The sequence below is a fragment of the Chrysochloris asiatica genome, unplaced genomic scaffold (assembly GCF_000296735.1).
Source record: "Chrysochloris asiatica unplaced genomic scaffold, ChrAsi1.0 scaffold00004, whole genome shotgun sequence".
Lineage (NCBI taxonomy): Eukaryota > Metazoa > Chordata > Mammalia > Afrosoricida > Chrysochloridae > Chrysochloris > Chrysochloris asiatica.
The window spans coordinates 26,036,806-26,059,070 of record NW_006408522.1 but is presented as its reverse complement, the minus strand read 5'-3'; the positions used below and the strand labels follow the sequence as shown (position 1 = coordinate 26,059,070).

Genomic DNA, 22,265 nt, shown 5'->3' with positions numbered 1-22,265 from the left:
TAAGGGGGAATCATGGTAATTTGGGAAGTTAAAAAATATGGAATATATATATAGTCCTGGTGTGACTCTGTGGAATAAACACTGGGTTGCTATCTACAAGGTTGGTGGTTCAAACCCACCTTGGAAACCCAATACAGGATTACTAAGTCCCAACCAACTCAATGGTACGTAAACACAGCAACACATACACACTGTGTGCTGTCACGTCAGTTCCAGCTCATAGTGACCCTACCGGGTTTTCAAGGTTGTCAGTCTTTAAAGGAGCAGACAGCCTCATCTCTCTCCTGCAGAGCAACTGGTGGATTTGAACTGCTGACTTTGACATTAGCATCAGCACCCACTACGCCACCAGGGCTCATAAATAGAAGTCACTCTTAAGCTTCTTGCCCCCTTTTTGCTTCACTGATGCCATCAATGCTACCAACACCACCTTTATCACTTCAATGTTCTGTGCAATCTTTCCTATTGTATTATTATTATTATAGCCCAAGCCAGGACATTTGTCAAAACTAGGAAGTGAGGACAGGAAGGACGTTCTTGATCAGGGGTGAGGAACATCTGGATCTGGTCTGGTCCTGCCAAGGCAACCTCAGTTCCAGCCATCACATTATTGTTGTTGTTAAGTGCCACTGAGTCGGTGTGGACTCACAGCAACCCTGTGGAGCAGCTGGTGAGGAGCGGCTGGTGAGCTTGAGCCACCAACCTGCAGTCCAGTGCAATAACCAGAAGTGCCATACCAGGACTCTGGCCATCACATTTGTTGTTGTTGTTGTTTTCAAGTGCTGTTGAGTCAGTCCCAACCCATAGCGAACCTCTATAGGGTTTCCAAGGAGCATCTGGTGAGTTTGAACTGCCAAGCTTGCAGTTCAAATCGACTTTGCAGTCCAGTGCACTAACCCACAGCTAGGACTCCAGCCATCACATTAGAGGTGAGTTAATTAAATGTTTGACCAAATCTAGCAGGCTAATTTTTAAGTTGACCAAAGGCAAATGAAAATGGCCCTTGGCAAAAACAAGGTTCCCTGCCCCTGCTCTAGTTGATAACTAAGGGTGGATGCAATAATAAATTATGCAGATATGTAGTATATAAAACAAATCAGCTATATAAAATATTCCAGCTTGCCCAACTCTGGAAAGTCATTTCAAGTCATTCAAAACCACCAGGGCCATTGACTGTGACTCATGTGAAGCCGGATAAACAAACCCATGCTCAAGAGAAAACGAGTTCAGCTGTTTTTCTTTGGTTTTCAGTTAACAAAGCCAAGTCATGGAGAGAGGCTTACATGTCTCCCAAGTACCTTGTTTTGTTATTCTGCTTACTATTGCACAGGCTACTTGGAATGTGCCTTGACCGGACTCTTCTTTCAAAATGTGTTGGAATGTTTGAATGGTCAAAGAAGAATTTTTTATTTTGGGGCAGTGTCCACTCTAGTAATTCTTGGAGAGGCCAAAACTATTATTAATGGGTACATTTCTACTAATGGGCCATAATGGAGACCCGGTACTATTTATGTCTTTTTCTGGAACAGTTTGCCTACTCTTTAAAGTCCATTTTTTAAATGCACTTAGGATTCAAAACAATGAGGCCAACGAGCAGAATTTCTGTTCTATCATACAGGAATTTCAGGTCTCCCTCCTATTCTCTCCAGTCCTGTCAGAGTCACGTGCATTACCCTCCCCTCATTCCTTATCTTGCAGCCTCAAATGTGTGGAAACAATACAATGGATGAACTGATGAAATGCCCATTCGGTGTGTATGTATGTGTGTACACATTCATATAATAATAAGTTGTTGGGAGGCTTACCCTTTGAATCCTTTCTCAGAACTCCTTTCAAGTATTTTCAAATCCCAGGAGTACCACTTATAAGAAGTGTGACTATAAAATCCCACTGGCCAGAAGCCAGCCTGGAGTGTCACAATTTTTACTGGGAAAATGGTTCTGGCATTAAACTTTTAATGAATGAGTCTACTGAGAGGCATGCATAAGTAACTGGGAATTCCTGTCCTATTGCTGGCATTCCATGAGAAACATTCTTTCATCTCCTACTCTACACAAGTCAAACTGAATTCACTTGACAGAGACCACTCAGTGAATAATTTGGTATATATATGTGTGGGGTGGGTTAGGGAAGCATACACAAATATATGCACATGTACATATGTGAATGTGCGTGCAGTTAATGTCTGTGTGTTCCTATTGAAAAGTTCCAGTTTCAGATGCTTCATATATAACCTCAGAATAGCTAAAACTAGATGGAGGGACAAGGCATCCAGAGGCCTCTAAATACTGATTAATTCTGCAGGGAAAAAGATTTGGAATGAAAATTCATTACTAAAAAGTTAAATCATTGAATAAAATACAAATATGTCTCTTTCTTGTCCTAACCTTCATACTTGTGAGGGTAAATTATGAAGTGTTGCTACTAGGGTTCCAGTTCATACGTGTCCAGGTTATTTCAAACAAAACATGTTTAAACATGTTTCTGTGATCGGTGCAGAGTTTTCTGTCATACACTTGTCTTAGTCTTATTAGTCCTTGTGGTGTCCTGCTGTGGTGCTCTGGGATAAGCACCGGACTGCTAAGTGCAAGGTAGGTGGTTCAAGCCCACCAGCCACTCTTCAGAAATCTCATACAGTGTTGCTATGAGTTGGAACTAACAAGCGGCATTTAACAACAAGTCTTGTTATAATCCCTTTCAAAAAAGAGTCCAAACTAAACATTGGCTTTGGAAGGAATCTGCTGGGCCAGTTAAATTCAAGGCCACAAGGTCAGCTCAGAAAAATTAGGATAACTGGGTTTTGGTATTTCAAAGAGGCAATTTTGATAGATTTTTTTTCTCAAAGGCCACAGGATGATTATAGGAGATTTATATTTTAAGAAAATTGAAAATTGCATTGGTGAGAAAAAGACCAGGAAAGTTACAGCAAGGATTTTTTTCCCCATCACAACAAACAAAGCACCTGTTTATTTTCTATAGTAGGCAAGTACCGTCTTATGATGGGCAACATTACCCAGCCAACCTACAACTCTGATCTTGCCGTTTCACACTTTCTTTTGCACCCCAAACTTGAAGAACAGTTAAAAGGAATATAATTTGAGATCCTGAGGAGCCCAAACAGCTTTTGACGTGGCTTACATCAAGAGTGTGTAATTCTTTCAGGGAAGGGTTAGAGAGCGGGAGACACTGCCTTCAAAAGTGTACAGGCCTAGATGGAGGATATGTCAAGAAACAATAGCTTCACAATGATATTTTTGTTTAATGAAGGTTTCTAAAGCTTTTTGACATACCCTTATACAATTTGGTGAAGTAAAAAAATACAATCATTCTTTTACTTTCCATACTTAGTGTTCTTTTAGTAATCTTAAAATGTAAATTCAAGACTGAACTATACAATATACTTTAAAAGACCAAAGGTTCTCCAATAAAAAGGTATCTGTTTGCTTTATCCTGACAGGAGCTAGAACAGAAGGCTTTTTAGGTCAAGCTAGGATCTGACATCCCTCCAGGAATAGGTGGGTGAGCAGTGTGTCATGTGAACCTAGCTCTGTCATGAGTCGGTCCCTGTATTACCTGAGAGGTGAGCCACTTTCCTATGAGGTATGAAGAGCAATAGAACGAGATGAAGGAGTCAAATAGCACAATGTAGCCACAGTGGAGTTTGATGTTCTACGAAGCTCCAGAAATCCAGATGGCCTCTTTCAAATAATCTAGAACTTTTGCAATAATCTAGAACTTTTGCAAAGCTTGTTGTTGTTGTTAGGTGTCATCGAGTCGGCACTGACTCATAGAGACCTTATACACAGCAGAATGAAACACTGCCTGATCCTGGGCCAATCTCACTACTGTTGCCACACTTGAGTCCATCAATGTTGCCACCTGGCCAATCAATTCATCTCGCAAAGCTAGCAGGAATTAATTTATGGATTACTAAAAGCATGATTCTCCTCGATCAGGAAGGGTAATTTTGAATTCTTTGGTTATACTGTGAATGAGAGACTCTCCAACCACAACAGCCAGGATGAATAGTACTCACCCTTGGCCTATTCTGAAGTAGCCTGGTGGGCAACCACACAGGTAGCCGCCCTCCGTGTTGGAGCAGCCATAACTGCAGGGAGCCTGGGATGAGCCACACTCATTGATGTCTTGACATCCTCCACTGAACTGTTCATAATGGAATCCGGCAGGACACATGCACTTGTAGCTCCCCAGGGTATTGTGACAGGAAGCTCCTCCGCAAATGTGAGCACTGAGGCACTCATTCTCATCTGCAGAGAAACAGGAGACACTCCATGTTTGACAGTCACCAGAGGCGTCTGAGGAGGAGTCTAGGTCAGGTGACCTGTGCACAGTCAGCTGGCTCCTAAGCCAGGTTCTCTCAGCAAGGTTAAATCAGGCAGAGCAGGGAGAGGCATGGGGAAAGGAACAAGAGACAGAGAAAGATGTGGAAAGGATGTAGCCTCTTGCCAAGCTGTGTCTAAATGTGGTCAACAGGTCATATGCACCATTAGAGAATGTCATTCTGTAGGATTAACAGACTCCGGTTCCCATGTGAACTTATCATTAATATGTTATGTTCCACATGAGGCAAACGACATGGGGCTGGCTCACAGCTAAGGGTGGGAGGGAAGGAATCATGCAACTCTCTGCTCCTTTGTGCCACAGCAGTGTGTCAAAGATCTCAAGAGCAGAGACTTAGCATGTGGCTGGAGGATGCATTGCTAGCCCTCCTTTCTCAGAACTTGTCATTCTGTCAAGGGTAGGTATCCTGTAAGAAGTGTCTGTCCCACTTGGACTTCCTCTCAACAATGCAAAGGAATAGCACCTTCTGGTATATCTACTCCCTTCTCTAAATGGGTGCTTCTTATCCAAACCAGTCTGTTGCCCATAGTGTCTGAGCTGCATCTAAGGTGAAGTGTGCCCAGAAGAGTCTCACTGCAGACTTCATGAGCAATCACTAGGGGGTGGGAGTGGGGGGAGACAGACACTACTAAACTGGCTACCCACTGGGGCCCCACAAGCCTGATAGTAATAGCAGGAAAAGGAGCTCTAACTTATAAAAGTCAATTCAAAGAGAAAAAACCCTCTACTTTTTCATTATGTCTGATGTATTTTTTTGGAACTCTTCAATGCAGTATATTTTTGTAGGTCTGTCTTTCTTTGCAGGGCAGGTCAGAAGCTGGTTGGTAGAACATTTAAGAATTGTTTTGCCACCTTAATGGTATATATTAATTGGAATACAGGTAGAATGGCCCTCTCCTCACTTAGGGGCTACCTACACCCAACAGAATGAATGTAGGGAAAAGACATTAACATTTGGGTACCAATTACACACAGCTGAGATACTAGGTGGTTCATTATTTACTCTCCTAATAATCAGAGGAGGTAGGTTTATAATTCCTGTTTTACAGATGATGAAACTGAGGCTCAGAGAGCTGCTCTACGAACTCCCAGCCAGCAGCAGTGGATAGAGACGGTTTGTCTGATTGCAGACACCACATGCTTTCCTTTATACCACGATGCTGCTCAGGGGACTCATCCACATTTCAACTTCAATGAAAACACACCGTGTCTCCCTCATTTAGAGTAAAGTGAAACACTGCCATGTGGAGTATCCACTCAGAAAGCTGTAATCCTTTGCATCGTTGCTAAGGAGGGCTTCATACTCAAGAGTGTGGCAGTGGGAATATGTCACTAAGGTGACATATTTACATAAGTGCTTGATTAATGAATTAAACTGGGTGAACTTGATTGTTGAAAAGCAACCCTAAACCAGGAAGTCCAGACACTTGGGCTCCAAATCCAAGCACACCACACAATCCTGCTCCTCAGGAATCCCACTGTATCCTCATCAGTAAAGCATAGAGCTGGGGCTAGACTGACTCTGGGATAGTTCGCCACAAACTCAGTATGTTTTGATTCTGTGACCTGCATCAAGAATTGTTTTTTCCATGGCACTGCTGAATCAATAATGATATCATTTGAATTTCATGAACGAGTCTGTGGGACTCCCTGAGTTATCAAAAGAATTTAGCTTTGTCTGCCTCTTGTCTTTTGTCCCAAAGAAGGGTACAGCTGAGTGGAACTACCTCTACTTGTTCAGGTCAAAAGTCACTTAAAAGAGCATCTGGCTGGTGGATATTTCTGCCATAAGTAGGATTCTATTGGCCTTTGATGTGAATAGAGCTAGCAATACAGCAGGAGCGTAGGAAGAGACTGGGAACCAAGGGAGACCACAGGCATTTCATTTCAGATGCTCTCAAAACACTCTTCATCATGAATTGTTCCTTCAGTTTGCTATTTTGCAACTTTAGTTCAGTTAGGGCAATTTTAAATGAGCAGCTGTTGTTTTACTGACACATTTTACGTTTTCAGAAAGAAAGCAGTAATTCTACTCATAGAAATGGATAGCAATGCATCTCGTTAATGAGGGGAAATGACTTGCCGACACACTGGTTCCACTGGTAGTGCTGAAGGTAGCCCTGGGGGCAGCTGCACCTGTACCCCCCAATGATGTTCTGGCAGCCATGCTGACAACGGTGGTTTCCTTCACATTCATCCACATCTGAAAAAAAAGAAGGCCAAGTCACTAGTGAGTCATGGAAACAGTTTCCCTTCTGATCCTAGAGTGAATCCTCACAGGAGCTGCCCAGAAGCAACATTTACAAGCATAGATCATAGCTGAGGTCTCAGCCTACCTTCACAGCTAGCGCCACTCTGATCCAGTGAGAATCCCCGTTGGCATTCACAGGTGAAACTCCCAGGAGTGTTCTGGCAAACACCCTTAGAGCCACACAGGTTGATGTCAGAAGTGCATTCGTTGTTATCTGTGAGAAGTATTGGGGGTGGGGAGAAGAAAGGGTTAGAACATCATTTTGGATGGTTTAAAAGAAAAACAGAAAGGAAGTGGATTGTGATAGATTTAACTGTGCCCTTCTGGTGAATGGGACTTTGTTTGGTAACAGGGTCTCTGAAGATGTTGCCAGTTAAGTTAAAAAGATGTCATACTGGATTAGGGTGGAACCTTATTATATAAGAGGAGACGAGACACACAAAGGGAAGATGGTCTGGTAATAATGGAGGCAGAGACTGGTGCCCCAAGTCAAGAAGCACCAAGGAATGCTGGCTGCCATCAAAAGTAGGGAGAGGGGCAAGAAGTAGAAGCCCCAGAAGGAATCACAAGGTTGATATCCTGATTTTAGACCATCAGCTTCCAGAACTGTGAGCCAACGCATTTCTGCAGTCCTGAAATGAATACAACCCACTTAGAGAAGGCCAATATCATGTTATCATATCATGATATCATGCCATGTACATGTGCGTACACAACGTCAGAGACGAATAAAAAAAAAATAAGCTGTCCTGGTGTGGCACTGTGGGTTAATGCGCTGGACTGCAAAGTCAGTTTGAATCACAAGGTCAGCGGTTCAAGCTCACCAGCTGCTCCTTGGAAACCCTACACAGGGTTGCCAAGGGTTGGAACCCACTCTACAGCACTTAACAACGTTTCACATGAAGTTTTCCCCCTGCCACTTACCAATGCAGGCGGTATGGTGTTGAGTGAACCCAGGAGGACATTTACATGTAAAGCTGCCGATGGTGTTAACACACAGGAACTGACAGTTGTGTTGCTTAGTTGCACACTCATCAAGATCTACAAGGAAAGGCAAGATGGGTATTTTATTAAAGGTGACAACACAGACACAGAGAAACTGTCCTAGGAGGCAGCTCTGAGTTTGATTTCTGAGTCTCAAATGACAGAGCCACCAATAGAAAAAAAACTTGTAGCTGTTAGGAGAATTGGAGGAAAACCTAGTTCTTTTTAGTAAGAAGAATATTACAAAGGGATTTAAAATACATTATAAAATTCAAACAAATTACAAAATGAAGTGAAAATTTAAAGAGTTTCTGAACGTTTTCTAGAGTAATGAGAAGATCTATTTAAGGTGACATGAAATTAATTTGTTCACTTAATTCTTTTCTGTTTGCAGTTGGCATAGAAAAAAAGAAAAGAAAGAAGAAAAGAAGGCTGACTTCTTGGGTCAGCGTTTCTTCTTGGATTAAATAAAATGGAGCAATCAGGAAGGAAACACCGAAAGAAAGCAAAATTATCCTGATAAGCTAACAGCACTTTCACAAACTGTCCTTATATTTATCCAACATTATTTCCTAGGTCTCAGTTTAAAACCCTCTGCTTTGGACAGGCCTCTTTCCTCACTGTCTTGAGTTCTAGGCTTAGTCTCAGCTCCAGTATTACTTAAACATATCAAGAGATACTAGCTTTGTTAGCCCGCAGTCTGTTTATCCAGGCACGTTGCTTTTTATTGTTGTGGTATCATTTCACTATAAACTCAGCCACCATGCACTCAACTCCACACAGAGCTGAGCGTGGAGCTACAGACTAGTCCTCGTTTTGCTAAGTGACTGTCTTCTCCACAGAGCAAGGTCCTTAGCCAGAGTAACACCTGGAGTGAATCTACCCTGAGAACATCCCTGTACTTTGGTTCCAATGGAGCCAGTCCTGTGCTCTTTCCACCCATGGGGGCTGATGTATGTGAGTCCCCTGTTGAGCTCTCTCTGAGCTTCCACACTTGTCCTGGTGAGGCAGAAGGGGCAGGAGGTGCTGATTCTGCATATGGACAACTCTGAGCTTCCTGACAGCAGAGCAATTTCCTCTCTGGACCCAAAGGACTTTGTTAGAGCATCATCACATGTTTGCCAAAGCTCACCTGCAAATAGGTGATGGGGATGACTCAACAACTTTTTAGGAACAGGGCAATTTTATAATTACAAAAGAACATCAACACTTGCTGTTCTCATCTTCAAGATGTTATTTTCCTCCCCTTCTCTTATTTGGATCCTACCCATTTCTTTCATGAGGAATCTGTATATGGTCCAAGAGGCAGTTGTTCGAACAGAATATGGGAACACTGGATGGTTTAAAATTAAGAAAGGTTACACCTGATAGGGTTGTATTCTTTCACCATACTTATTCAACCTGTATGCTGAGCAAATAATACGAGAATCTGGGTTATATGAAGAAAAACATGACATCAGGATTGGAAGAAGACTCATTAACAACCTGCGATATGCAGATGATACAACCTTGCTTGCTGAAAGTGAAGAGGTCTTAAAATACTTGCTGATGAAGATCAAAGACCACAGCCTTCGGTATGGATTGCATCTCAATGTAAAGAAAACAAAAATTCTCACCACTGGACCAGTAACCAACATTCTTGTCAATGGAGGAAAGATTGAAGTTGTCAAGGACTTCATTCTTCTTAGATCAACTATCAACACTCATGGAAGCAGCAGTCAAGAAATCAAATAACGTATTGCATTAGGAAAATCTGCTGCACAAGACCTTTTTAAAGTGTTGAAGAGCAAAGATGTCAGCTTGAGGACTAAGGTGTACTTGACCCAAGCCATGATATTTTCAATAACCTCATATGGACAGTAAATAAGGAAGACCGTAGAAGAATTGATGCTTTTGAGTTATGGTGTTGGAGGAAAATATTGAAAGTGCCATGTGCTGCCCATAGAACCTACAGATCTGTGTTGGAAGAAGTTCAGCCAGAGTGCTCCTTGGAGGCCAAGATGGCCAAACTTCGTCTCTCATACTTTGGACATATTATCAGGAGGGACCAGTCGCTAGAGAAGGCTATCATGTTTGGTAAAGTGGAAGGTCAGAGAAAAAGAAGAAGACCCGCCAGAGAGATGGACTGGCAAAGTGGCAGCATCAATAGGCTCATGCGTGGCAACAATGGTGAGGTTGACCAAGGATCAAGCAGTGTTTTGTTCTGCTATGCATAAGGTTGCTATGAGTTGGCATTGACTTGATGGCACCTAACAACAACAACAACAGCCCCTTTCTCATTGGGTAAGTACTTGCCCCACATTTCCTATGGGTTACCTTCCTAGGCTTTCCTTTCAGTTTCAAAATCATATGAGTCTGTACCATTCGTTTTACTATTCAGTCACTATGTCAACATTTAGCAATCCTGTTGTGTGGCACTATAGGATCAGCACTGGAATGTGAACCACAAGGTCGGCAGTTCAAACTCACCAGTTGTTTGTTGGAAAGCCTATACAGGGTCTCTAAGAGTCAGAACTGAATTGATGGCACTTAACAATAACAATATTAATATTTAGTCCTGGTGGGGCATTGCAGGATAAGCACTGGACAGCTAACCTCAAGGTCAGCAGTTCAAATCCACCAGGTGATCTTTGGAAACCCTATACATGGTGGCTATGAGTGGGAACCAACTCAATGGAACTTAACAACCACATGTGAAATACGTGGAGGAAGTCAGACTTTTGGAAAAAAACATAGGAGAAAGGTACCTACATTATATGTGGATCTATGAAAATCATATAGTTACTTTTTTATGTTTCTAAAACCATAAAGAAAGGATTACTGATGTTCTTCATATCTGGTGAAAGACCATAACCAATATTACACATTTAGTTTCCATTTTTCTTCTGTTATTTGCTAGAAACTTTAGAGCTTCTCTGTCCCCACAGGTTAAAAAAAATGTCAATCTGTTTTGTTTGCTACAGATAACACAACTTTGAGAAGCATGCTGTTGTTGTTGTTGTGAAGTGCCCTTGAGTTGGTTCCGACCCATAACGACCTTGTATAGGGATTCTGAAGAGCAGGTGGTGAACTTGAACCGCCGACCTTGCAGTTCAAACAGCTTTGCAGTCTGGCGCATTAACCTATAGCGCTACACTACCCCTCCTAAATTTGGTTCTACATTAACATGGATAAATTTATGGCTCTGAGTTGTAGGCACAAACTGCCCCATTGCTCACTGTGATCCACAGGTGTAGAGGTTCCATGGTTAAGAAGAATAAAACTACGAGCAGCATTTCATTTACAATGGTCAGAAATTTTGAGTTGGAATCTCGACTTCTACCCAATTACAGGGTTGGTGCTGCACAGGAGGCTGTGGTCCACTTTGCCAGCCTGGACTACACGTCTTTTAACCATCTCTCTTTTAGTAGACACAGAAAACAGTTTGAGGGTCCTACTGTCACCTCCCACCCACACCACCTTTTATCCTCCCTTGTGTTAAAAGGCAGTATGGAATGATGGGTTAGAATAAAACACTCTTAATCTTAATCTGACATCTGGTCTACCTTTCTTTCTCTAGACATGTCATTTTCTAAATTGTCCTTAAGTAGTATGGGTTGCTTGTTCAACTCACTCAATATGAAATGCTTACAGTGAAAACTATCTTTAGAAGGAAAATGTTTATAAGATTAAATTAATTTCAAATAACTGCTGGTCACAGAGACATTTCTGCATAGAGTTTTACTCTTTCTTAATGATTTGAGGTATGCTCTTAGAGACAGGCATGACCCTGTTTTGCAGAACAAAGATGGTCTCATTAAGCACAATGTCATCGGGGAATCAAGCCATTAATTTTTCCGAGATAGGACTTTGCAGGAGACTTGGGCTTTGTATGATTATTGAATAGATTGATGGCTTAAATGGAGTAAACAGAACGCAGAAGACAAAATGAGTGAGTCAGAAAGGAGGTGATCAGTTAAGGATTCAACCCACCAGAACACTGGCGAGCTGGCCCTGCCCCCATAATTCCCATGGAGCACTCACTGGTTCTCTACTATAGCCCTGGCCTCAGCCTCTCTCCATGCAGTTCAGGAGGGGGCCATGTGGAGGCCTGAGGCCATGTAAAGGCACTAACTCCAAGAAGCAAAGGAAGGATCTCTTGCCTGTAAAAGTACGACTTTCAGCATGCCTGTGATTCCACAGAGGCACTGGAATGCAGCCATGTTTCCAGGTGGCAAGATGAGTGAATGGAAAGTCTACTTTACCTTTGCAGCTCCTTCCATCGTCCTGCAGAATGTAGCCTTTCGGGCATGAACACTGGTAACTTCCTTCTGTGTTTTTGCAGATAAAATTGCAGGGCTTGGGAGCCTGGTTGCACTCATTCAGATCTATGATCAAAGAGATACCCGTGATTTAGATACACATCTAAAAAGGTGTCTAGGTCTTTGTTCAGTATTCACAGGATCCAGCAAAGTCCTGGTGTGGTGTTGTAGGACAGGCACTGATGCAAGGGCAGTTCAAACTCACCAGTCACTCCTCGGAAGCCCTATAAAGGGGTCTCTATGAGTTTGAACCGATTGGTGGTGGGTGTGCTGTGGAGTCGGTTCTGACTCATAGTGACCCTGCATAGGGTTTCCGAGGCTGGAAATCTTTAGAGCAGCAGAAAGCCTCATCTTTCTCCCACAGAACAGCTGCTAGTTTTGAACTGCTGACCTTGAGGTTAGCAGCCTGACCTGTAACCACTATGGTGCTACCAGAGCTCCTTCTGAACTGACTAGACAGCACTTAACAACAACAAAGAACTTTGAGGTCCTGGTGTGGTGCTGTGGGATAAGCACTGGACTGCTAACTGCAAGACTAGAGGTTCAAATCCACCAGCCTACCAATCGCTCTTTGGGAACCCTATACAGGGTCACAATTGACTCGATGGCACTTTAACAACAACAAAGAATTTTAGTTTGGCGAAAGGAAAAAGCAACCTCCATTTTGTTGTTGTTGTTTAGTGCTGTCGAGTTGGTTCCGACCCATAGCGGCCAAGTACAGGGTTTCTGAGGAGCAGCTGGTGAGCTTGAACTGCTGACTCTGCAGTTCAATTAACTTTGCAGTTCAAATACTTTGCAGTCCAACACATTAACCCACAGTGCCACACCAGGACTCTATTTCACTCCTCCTTTCAAACTTTGCTTTTGATCATTGTCTTATTTTCCTATGGAATTACAATGACTGTTAAGATTTCTAGTGTGGAGATTTTATTATTATTATTATTAATCATAATATAAAATGTCCACTCTGAAACAAACCATCAGAAGTAAGACACTTACCTACACAGGCAGTCCCAGTTATATCTGGAGTGTAGCCAGTTTTACAGATGCAATGATACAGTCCTCTGTCATTCACACATTCTCCATTTCGGCAAACATCGTGGATAACTTTGCACTCATCAATATCTATGGTTTAACAAATAAAAATTGAAACAGAAATGATTATAAAGTAGATAATATTAATATGTAGCGGTACATCAGTGTCAATACTAATAAAAAGTGTTACTATATTATAAATCAAAGAAATTAAGCTAAAAGGATGAAAGCATACATTTCACATGTGATAGTTTAAAAACAATCGAAAAGCAAATGGATAACTTTAAAAAATAATTGGGCTTCTAAGTGTATACTGTGTTTCCCTCCTGGGTCCACAAAAAAATCATTCTGTCTAGACATAATTTGGTTCCTTGTTCCATCCCATGCCTTTATGCTTGCCTCCTGCAACAAACATATCATACACCAATCACACACAGCACTGGGCCTTTTCTAAAGGGAATCCCCCTTTTTCTAATATTCATTTTCAAAATACGAAGGGAAGTTTTCTACATTCTCTTTATTGCATTGTAGTTAAGCTTGAAAAATACCAAACCACTTCATATTGGGGAAATGGGATCAACTTTTCTCCTTCATTGAGAGAAACATTAGGGTTCTGGGATGGGTCCCTGGGCTGGGTTTCTCAGGATGAGAGACCACCACACAGAGTGAGACCTGGTCAGTGGCACTGTCTAGCAAGAAAGCCTCTGCCCTCTGTGTCTTGAGTCATTCATCTCCATACCGGTTGGTTGGCAGCCAATGTAAGTTCTTTTCAAGTGAGCCATCAGCCCTTGATTACCAATGCATGGCAATAGCTGGGTGTTCCTGATCTTTTCAAGAATGCAATCCAGCTCCCTGCTTTGGCTTCAGGAGATGCATTCCCTTCTCCCATCTTCAAATCCTCCAAAGATTCATAAATTGGTCACTCCATTGTATCTTGTCCAGTTCTATCTTTTACCACATTCAGTTCAGTTATTCCACCTCTAGCCACATCCTTGCAACATGAACACAAATCCTGTTAACTCTCTTCTCCTCTCTCATTCCATTTCCCTCTTGAGGAGTTTAAAATGTCTTTCTTATTTCCTCAGTCCTTTAGGAACTAAAAACAATTGTAGTTGATGCTGACAAACATAGGAAGAGTGCTATGGATCGACCTGGATGTTTTCTTCATCGTTGCCTCAGACATCCTCCTCATCTTTCTCTAGTTAAAGCATCCCGAGCTTTTCAAGGTGCAGCTATGTGTCATCGTCAGCACATCAGCAGTGTTGATACATCTTGGATGCACTATAAGTCAGCTTTATGACTTAAATGCATGCTTGTGGACTCGTTTAGGAACTTAATGATCATTTATTTTGAGGTTTATCTAAAAAACATATTTTCTAAGTAATCAACAGCTGACGTATAACAGATTCTTGTTTAGAAAGTTGAAGAAGAATGTAGATGCAGAGACCCAAGTACACACCAGTACACCAGGTGGACCAAAGAGCTTTGGCAACATGTTGCACATGTGAAACACCATAAATGAACAATATTGTTGACCTCAACACACTGAGCTGTACTGAAGATTCCGTATTGTTATCTGTTTTTCATAAAATAGTCCATAACATAACCATGTACCTGCTCCGTTGGTCATAAATCCACGGCCGTGAGGGCAGAGTTTTTTGAAAGCCACAGTGCCCTGGAAAGGGCAGATCTCACACTGTGTACTCCAGCCTCTGCCTCCATCACAGCAGCACTCAGACTTGGTAACAGGGTTCCTGTTGCTTGAGCCGATCTGACACATGTTTTGCAGCACCTCCGTAAAGCAGTACCCTTCACGGTTATCTAGGAAGGACAGATTGCAAAGAGGAGTTCAGGGAAGGGGATTTTATGAGCATAACAGGATATTATGAATTTGGCCAGATATAAAAACTAAAAAAGGAGGTAACACTTTACCCTGGGTAAGGAGGAGCGAGAAGGAAAAGCTGGAAGCAGCAGGGAGAGAGAAAGGGTGGCATCTAAGGGAATAAATGAGACAGAAAATCAGTAAACAGGCAGGAAGTCACTGGCCTGGGCCACCCAATAAGCAGTGAACAATTTCAAGTTTCACTACAGATTAGCAAGTATGCACAAGTAAGCCTGTGCTTACCTTGCTTATTGGGTACTCAGGGACTGTAAATTTGAAAAGTGGCTTTGATTCTGTAGGAAGGATTGTGCTGTAGGATTGGAGGTAGATAGATGCCAGTCATACCTGGAAGCAGAATCTTAGATATGGCAAAAAACGTGAAATTGTTCACTATAGATGAGCAAATAGGCACAAGTAAGCCGTACTTGTCTTGCTTACTGGGTAATCTGACATTGGCCTAGACACGGTTCTTATCCTATTTTGTCCCCGAAATATGGAGAATAGTCATGTTACAGATAAGAGAAAGGGGCAGAGAAAAATATGAACTTTAATCCTGATCTCCAGGGGTTTTCAAAAGGCAGCCAAGAAATTCCAAACAAGTGAGTTTGTATCATTGGATACAATTAGCAAAGGAAGAATTTAGCTGCAGGGTGGTGCTAAACCCAGTGGGCAATCCAAGAGTTGCTAAGTCATCTTCAAAATATGAACATGTTTAACCCTCCAGCATTGAGATTTTCTCTTATTTCTGTTTATAGATAGCTGGGTTGTAAGTATCCCGTGCAGAGGCTGAGGTGACAAAAGCATCCTGCTGAGAATACTCACCAAGGCACTCGTCCTGGGTGGGGCTAGCGGTGAATCCATCGTTGCATTCGCAGGTGTAGCTGCCAGGGGTGTTGAGACAACGTCCATTCTCACAGATCCCAGGCTTGGTCTGGCATTCATTCTCATCTGGCCAGTTTAATTAAAAGACCAAAATGAGTCATTTGACTATGTTGTAGAAGGATAGCTTCTTCTCTTCTTCCCTCCCTTCCCTTTTTAAAACTTAGTTTGGGAACAGGTGATTTAAACTTCAAAAGCATATTCAGCAAAAGTCCCCCCTGTCTCCTTTCTTCCCCATGGGTCAGCTCCCCTCCCCAGAGGTAACCAATGTTGCCATCACTTTACAATGCATCTTTACAGAGACAGATTATGCATATAAACACAAATGCATATGTGTATGGACTGCCTCTTTAAAAAACCCCACAATGATACCTTTTTTACATTCTTAAGCATAAATGGTAGAATTTTATATACCTTTATGTAAATAAAAAATGTCCATACTTGTAAATAAAGAGTATCCCCCACTAGCTCTGGTACTGTAGTGGTTATGAATCGGGCTGCAAACCGCAAGGTCAGCAGTTCGAAACTACCAGCTGCTCCGTGGGAGAAAGATGAGGCGTTCTGCTCCCGTAAAGATTAACAGCTTTGGAAACCCTGTGCAGGGTCGCTATGGGTCAGAACCGACTCCACGGCACATAACAACAACAACAACAACAACAAAGAAAACAAAAGTATTTGAAGACTAACGTGTTAAAGAAATGATTACACTACTTGATCAGAATGATGTATGATATATTCAGTGTTGGCTTGGGAAGTGCGTCTACACTAATCTTCAGATTATCTTTATTGTAATGTTTCAACAATATTATCAAAAATAATTAAACATAATTCAGTCTCTTGGGTTTAAAAAAACAAAACCCATACATTACAAATAGCTGGAGATTCAGAGTTTCCTGAAAACTGTTTAGAAAGGTTAAAAGTAATTTGCGGAGCTGCTTCTCATCATTTAAGAATAGTTTCTTGAGTCTCTAAGACAGAGATCTCATTAAGAAAGGCATAGTCTAAAAGTAACATTTAGAACAATATTAAAAGAGATTAAACCCCCAATACCCTGACCGACCCTGTTGTAGTTAAGTGCTGTCGAGTCGGTTCCCACTCACAGCAATCCTGTATAGGGTTTCTCAGGCTGGAAATCTTTGTGGGAGAAGAAAGCCGCATCTTTCTTTTGCAGAGTGGCTAGTAGGCTCAAACTGCCGACCTTGTATTTTGCACTCTAGTGCATATTCTACAGAACCACTGTGGTCCCTAGACCAATGAAATCAATACCTGGGTGGGACCTACAGCCCGTAAGTGTGACTGCAGTTGAGGTTGAGAACAACTGATCCAGGAAGACCTGCTGTGGGATCTGAAATCCATACTTTTTCTGTGCTTTTATAGGTTGTTCTTTAATTACTATCTAATTCTATATCTTACTCTTCAGAATCTTCTTGACTGGCAATATAAAATGTACTTTTTTGATGTCATTGATTATTACAAAGAAATGAATGCATTTGGGAATTATCTCCTATATTTATTGTCTAAAGCAGAGCCCGGAAAACTCTGTAAGGATCAGATCATACACATTTCTGAGCCTACAGGACATATAGTCTCGGTTGCAACTACTTGACTGTCATTGTAACAGGAAAGCATGTTACAGGCAATATGTAAACAAGTGGATATATACATATATGTTCCAATAAAACTTTATTTACAAAAACAGGTGATGGGTTGAATATGGTCCATGGGCTGGAATATGACAAATCCTAGTCTAAAGTTGTTAAGTGCCATTGAGTTGGTACTAACTCGTAGCAACACTGTATAGGGTTTCCAAGGTGAGCTTGAACCACCGGCCTTGAAGTTCAAAGCGACCATGCAGTCCAGCGCATTAACCCACAGCGTTACATGAGGACTCCCTAGTCTAAAGTAGTAGTTCTCAATACTGACTCCACATTAGAATTACCTGGGGAGTTTTTAAAAATCAGTGTCTGGATCCCACCCTAGACACCACCAGATTCCTTAGAGGCAGATCCATAGGTTTAGAGAAACTCCTAGGTCACAGAGACCTGGCATTTGTTCTCAATGGGTCAACCAAAAGGCAGTCCAATGCAGTGGAGAGAAAACCATACCTTAAATGTTTTTTTATTAATTACACTGAGAAGTAGTAATAGAAAGGACTAGCAGAAATGTCTGGTGTTCCAGTCCTGGCAGGAGATGGGTTAGTACAGTAGACAAAGACCAGGTAACAGGGAGACAATGACAGCATTTATGGAGTTCAAGATCATCCAGAAACAAGAGTACCTCCATGGAAAATCATAATATGAGTCAAAAAGGCTCTTGCCAAGAAGAGCCCAGCTTGATTCTGTCCTTGGCCATTTCCCTCTGCCTGGGACTCACTCACCTATGCAGCCTTCCCCGTCGGGTCTGCGCTGATACCCAGGACTGCAGATGCACATGTAGGTGCCAATGAGGTTCTTGCATTCCATTTGTTTCTCAGCACAGTCATGTTTTCCATTTTCACATTCATCCTCATCTGTAAATAACGTACAATCCCACATTTATAAAAAGAACTGCATCAGTGATCTGCCTTTTTAATAAAAAGTGGCATAAAGTAACTGATTTTCATGTCTGTTATTTCAGTTTGGGCTTTATTTCCTTTTACATTCTTGGATGCTGACCTCCTGATAATGAAAAGGAGTCTTCTCATCACCTTTGACCTTGATAAACAAGGTTCTCTTTAACTAACTGATAACCACTTCAAGAGCAGGAATAATAATTTCTAATGCTTTTTGATGAATTAAACAAAGAAGTCATCTATAAAGTTTCTGTAATCTAATGATTATGATAACAGCATTATAATCACTGCACAATGTAGTATAATAAAACAATATTTCCATTGTACAATAACAATGTTTTAATATGATAATAATAATTGATATATTTTAATATAAGAATAATCATCATATAATGCAAACTTTGGTTTTCATCCTCTGATGAAAAGAGAAGCGTCCACAAATATCTTATTCTCTATCGGCTCTTTTCTCTTTCACTTCATATTTTTCTGGGATAGGGTGGGTCTTTCTCATTCTTTATTTTCTGTTCTTATTACATTTTCTCTTTCTTTATCCTTCCCCTTTGCATGCTGTGAGCTGAGGAATTTGGACTTTATCCTGTGTGCGAGGAGAGATTCTCTCTTGATAGATATCCCCATCTTCAAGCAGAATTGTGTTTATGTCATCTTGAGAACACAGGCCTATGTTTGTTTAAGTAAATCAGAAACTCTTCAACGGACAAGCTCTATGATTTACCCAAGTGTACATAGTGGAGCTTAGTACGATATTTTGGAAATTGCAGATGTTCAGTATGTATTTATAATGGACTATGTGTAGCTAAAGTGGATTCCATGTCATACCTAGTCCTGAAATAGAACATCCATTAGTAATGGGGATTTCTTTCTAGTACTTCTATTCCTTCTCTTGTGTTTCCAAAGCACTTTCTCACTATATAATCACCATAGCATCTATCATAGTATTATGACTATTTATTCATATCTGTTCAACCTCCTCACATTGAGCTTCCTGAATGTGGGGAAATGTCCTTTTTCCCTTTACATATACACATCTCCTTAGAATACCTGCCATATAGTAAACAGGCATGTGTAGTGAGGTAATAAGGATTTGATTATGTCTCAAGCTTCACTTTAGTGGAAAAGTGGCAGTGACAATCTCACATTTTCCTTGGACAACAGCAGTATTTCCCAACTCCTGTCTCTCCTTCACTAATGAAAGCTTGGCGGCGGAGGATCATATTCTGCAGAGCCCCCAGAGAAAGAGTTAGAACTCCCTGGCCTGGATGACCTGGAACACGTATGTCTCACCTTTGCACATTCTCCTGTCTTCTCTCAGAACATATCCAACAGGACATTTGCATTCATATGACCCATAAGTGTTTACACATCGGAAGGCACAGAGCAAAGGATTCTGGGCACACTCGTTTATATCTGTAGCAGATGGTAATGAAAAAAAGAAAAAAGAAAAGAAAGAAACATGAGTGTCAATAACATGAGGAACGTACTTTTAAGCATGGATGATGCAAGTAGCTTCTGATTTTCAAGGGAATTATTAAATGATTATTAATTAGAATTGGTATGAGTAGGATGACCACACATTGTGGTCCCATCTATGCTTCTTGTCTAGTACAGTTACTAATTATTATTTAGGTGGATGACAAAGTATAAGCCACTCGACATACAGGAGAATTTTCTGAAATTCTGGCTTTACAGCCTCCTGTTGACCATTTGTACCTCCTGAAAGTCACATGACGTAGAAATCAATTTTACCCCATTTTGTCAAAAGAACTGCCATGCCAATTGTTGTCAGAACAGAAGATGACCTTGAAAATAGTGTTAACCACTTCTCCTCCAGCCTACCCAGATAAAACAGGCTGAAATAACTGATTTCTCTGCCCAGGAAAATGGTGTTTCTGGATCATTTTATACTTCTTGTTGTTGTTGTTATGTGCCATGGAGTCGGTTCTGACTCATAGCGACCCTGCATAGGGTTTCCGAGGCTGTAAATCTTTACAGGAGCAGAACGCCTCATCTTTCTCCCGCGGAGCAGCTGGTAGTTTCGAACTGCTGACCTTGCGGTTCACAGCCCAATTCGTAACCACTACGCTACCAGGAGCTCCTTGTTGTTAAGTGCCGTCGAGTCAGTTCCGACCCATAGCGACCCTGTACAGGGTTTCCGAGGGTGTAAATCTTTATGGGAGTAGAAAGCCTCATCTTTCTCCCGCGGAGCAGCTGGTAGTTTCGAACCGCTGACCTTAAGATTCGCAGCCCGATTCGTAACCACTACGCTACCAGAGCTCCTTAGAGGGTTACTTATTTCACACAGATACCCAGTTCTAACCTTCTCCATTAACAGACACACACACAAAAATGTTTTTATAGATTTCATAGTTTGGAGTGAGCAGTCTGTGTTTTGGAAAAGCAAGATTAATTTGACCATGTTTATTTTCATGGTGCTTCCTAAGGCCCAGGATGCTGATTGAAAACATCAGTGAGATCCTGGATCACAAACTGGTCACCTTCAGATAAGCACTAGCAACTCTGACATTGATGACAGCACTAACGAAGAATGCACCTTAATACTACGTTTACCTTCTTCCTTCATTGTTATCCTTCAACTTTTTCTTTAGACCAATGGTTCTCAACTTCAGAGTGCAGCAGAATTACCTGGAAGGCTGATTAAAACAGATTGCTGGGCTCCACTTTTAGAATTTCTAATTCCGGAGTTCTGGGATGGGAGCCAACATTTTGCATTTCTAACAAGTTCCCAGGTGACACTAATGCTGTCTGTATAGAAACCATACTTTGTGTACTACAGTGCTAGACACGCCTTCGCTTTTCTTCTTCACATACATCCTACCAGGCATACTTATAGACAGTTTTCACATGCCTAAAGATGCAACCTTCTCAGCTGTGGCTGCTGCCAGAGGACTATTGGTCACTATCCCAGTGAGCAGATGCTTCTGTGAGGAGGAAAGAAATAAGAGCAGAAAAAGAAAGGGAACATTGGAGAAGAAAAACAAAAAAGGAAGGGGAAATTTAAAAACAGAAAGAAAAGCATAAACTAGAGGAAGTAGTAGGGAGACACCACTGAACTTTGTATGTAATAAAGCAGTGTAACCTGTGCCCGGAGCCATCTGTATCTCATCATATCTCTTACTGAAGAGCAGAGACCTCTCAGAGTAGAAATGAAATGACCTGTCAAGCCCAGATGTTCCTTATTCTATACACCGTGTGTGTGTGTGTGTGTGTTAAGTGCTGGTGTGTCGGTTCTGACTCATAACGAACCTTGCATAGGGTTTTCAAGGCTGTGAATCTTTGTAGGAGCAGAAAGCCTCATCTTTCTCCCAAAGAGGGGCTGGTGAACTTGAACCGCCAAGTTTGTGGTTCACGGTCAAGTGCTTAACCTACAGAGCCACCTTGCTCCCCACCAGAGTGGTAATTAAAATAATAATCAACTAACTGTCATCCCCACGATGCAGACACGTAAACAACTATTCTGTGTTACCTTCACAGGTCATCATCGGACCAGGCTCAAATCCTTCCTCACAGGTACATTCAAAACCTCCAATCACATTTTTGCAGGTTCCATTTCCACAAGGGTTGCCCACAGAACATTCGTCAGTATCTGCAAGTGACCAGAAGTGGATTCAAAAATTATGAACTGAGATCAAGTGGCCTTGGACTCAGATACTACCTTCTGTTCTCTCAAAAGCACTTTTACCTATTCTGTTTCATTTTACTCTCATCCTGTCCTGGCAAGAAATGACTGCACGCCTCTAATGATCTCAGCTTTGTAGATGTGAAATCTGACTTGCTCTGGTGCACTAAGTGGCAGTGATTTTGACAGAACTTGGATCTCCAGCCCATATACAGTGCTCTTTTCCATGAGTTTTCCAAGGAAAAGTCAATTTTGAGTGGATCTTAGGGTTAAAACAAGTCTCCTCTTACCAGTCAAAAGTTTTCACTTATTTAAACATAGAAGCACATATCCAGTTTGGCCTTACATTACATCACTCTCCAAGA

General features: G+C 41.6%; 1 protein-coding gene across 1 annotated transcript in view; it reads right to left on the bottom strand.

The window, feature by feature from the left end:
* The window catches only part of FBN1 (fibrillin 1), a 321,082-nt gene that overhangs the window by 3,515 nt on the left and 295,302 nt on the right, over window positions 1–22,265 (bottom strand). The window contains exons 53-63 of the mRNA XM_006831678.1: window positions 21,748–21,867; window positions 19,548–19,670; window positions 18,072–18,203; window positions 15,638–15,763; window positions 14,548–14,754; window positions 12,898–13,023; window positions 11,842–11,964; window positions 7,538–7,654; window positions 6,699–6,827; window positions 6,446–6,565; window positions 4,037–4,268 (exon numbers count right to left, since the gene is read on the bottom strand). Of these exons, the coding sequence (XP_006831741.1) occupies window positions 4,037–4,268; window positions 6,446–6,565; window positions 6,699–6,827; window positions 7,538–7,654; window positions 11,842–11,964; window positions 12,898–13,023; window positions 14,548–14,754; window positions 15,638–15,763; window positions 18,072–18,203; window positions 19,548–19,670; window positions 21,748–21,867 (1,555 nt within the window). The remainder of the gene's footprint in view (window positions 1–4,036; window positions 4,269–6,445; window positions 6,566–6,698; window positions 6,828–7,537; window positions 7,655–11,841; window positions 11,965–12,897; window positions 13,024–14,547; window positions 14,755–15,637; window positions 15,764–18,071; window positions 18,204–19,547; window positions 19,671–21,747; window positions 21,868–22,265) is intronic.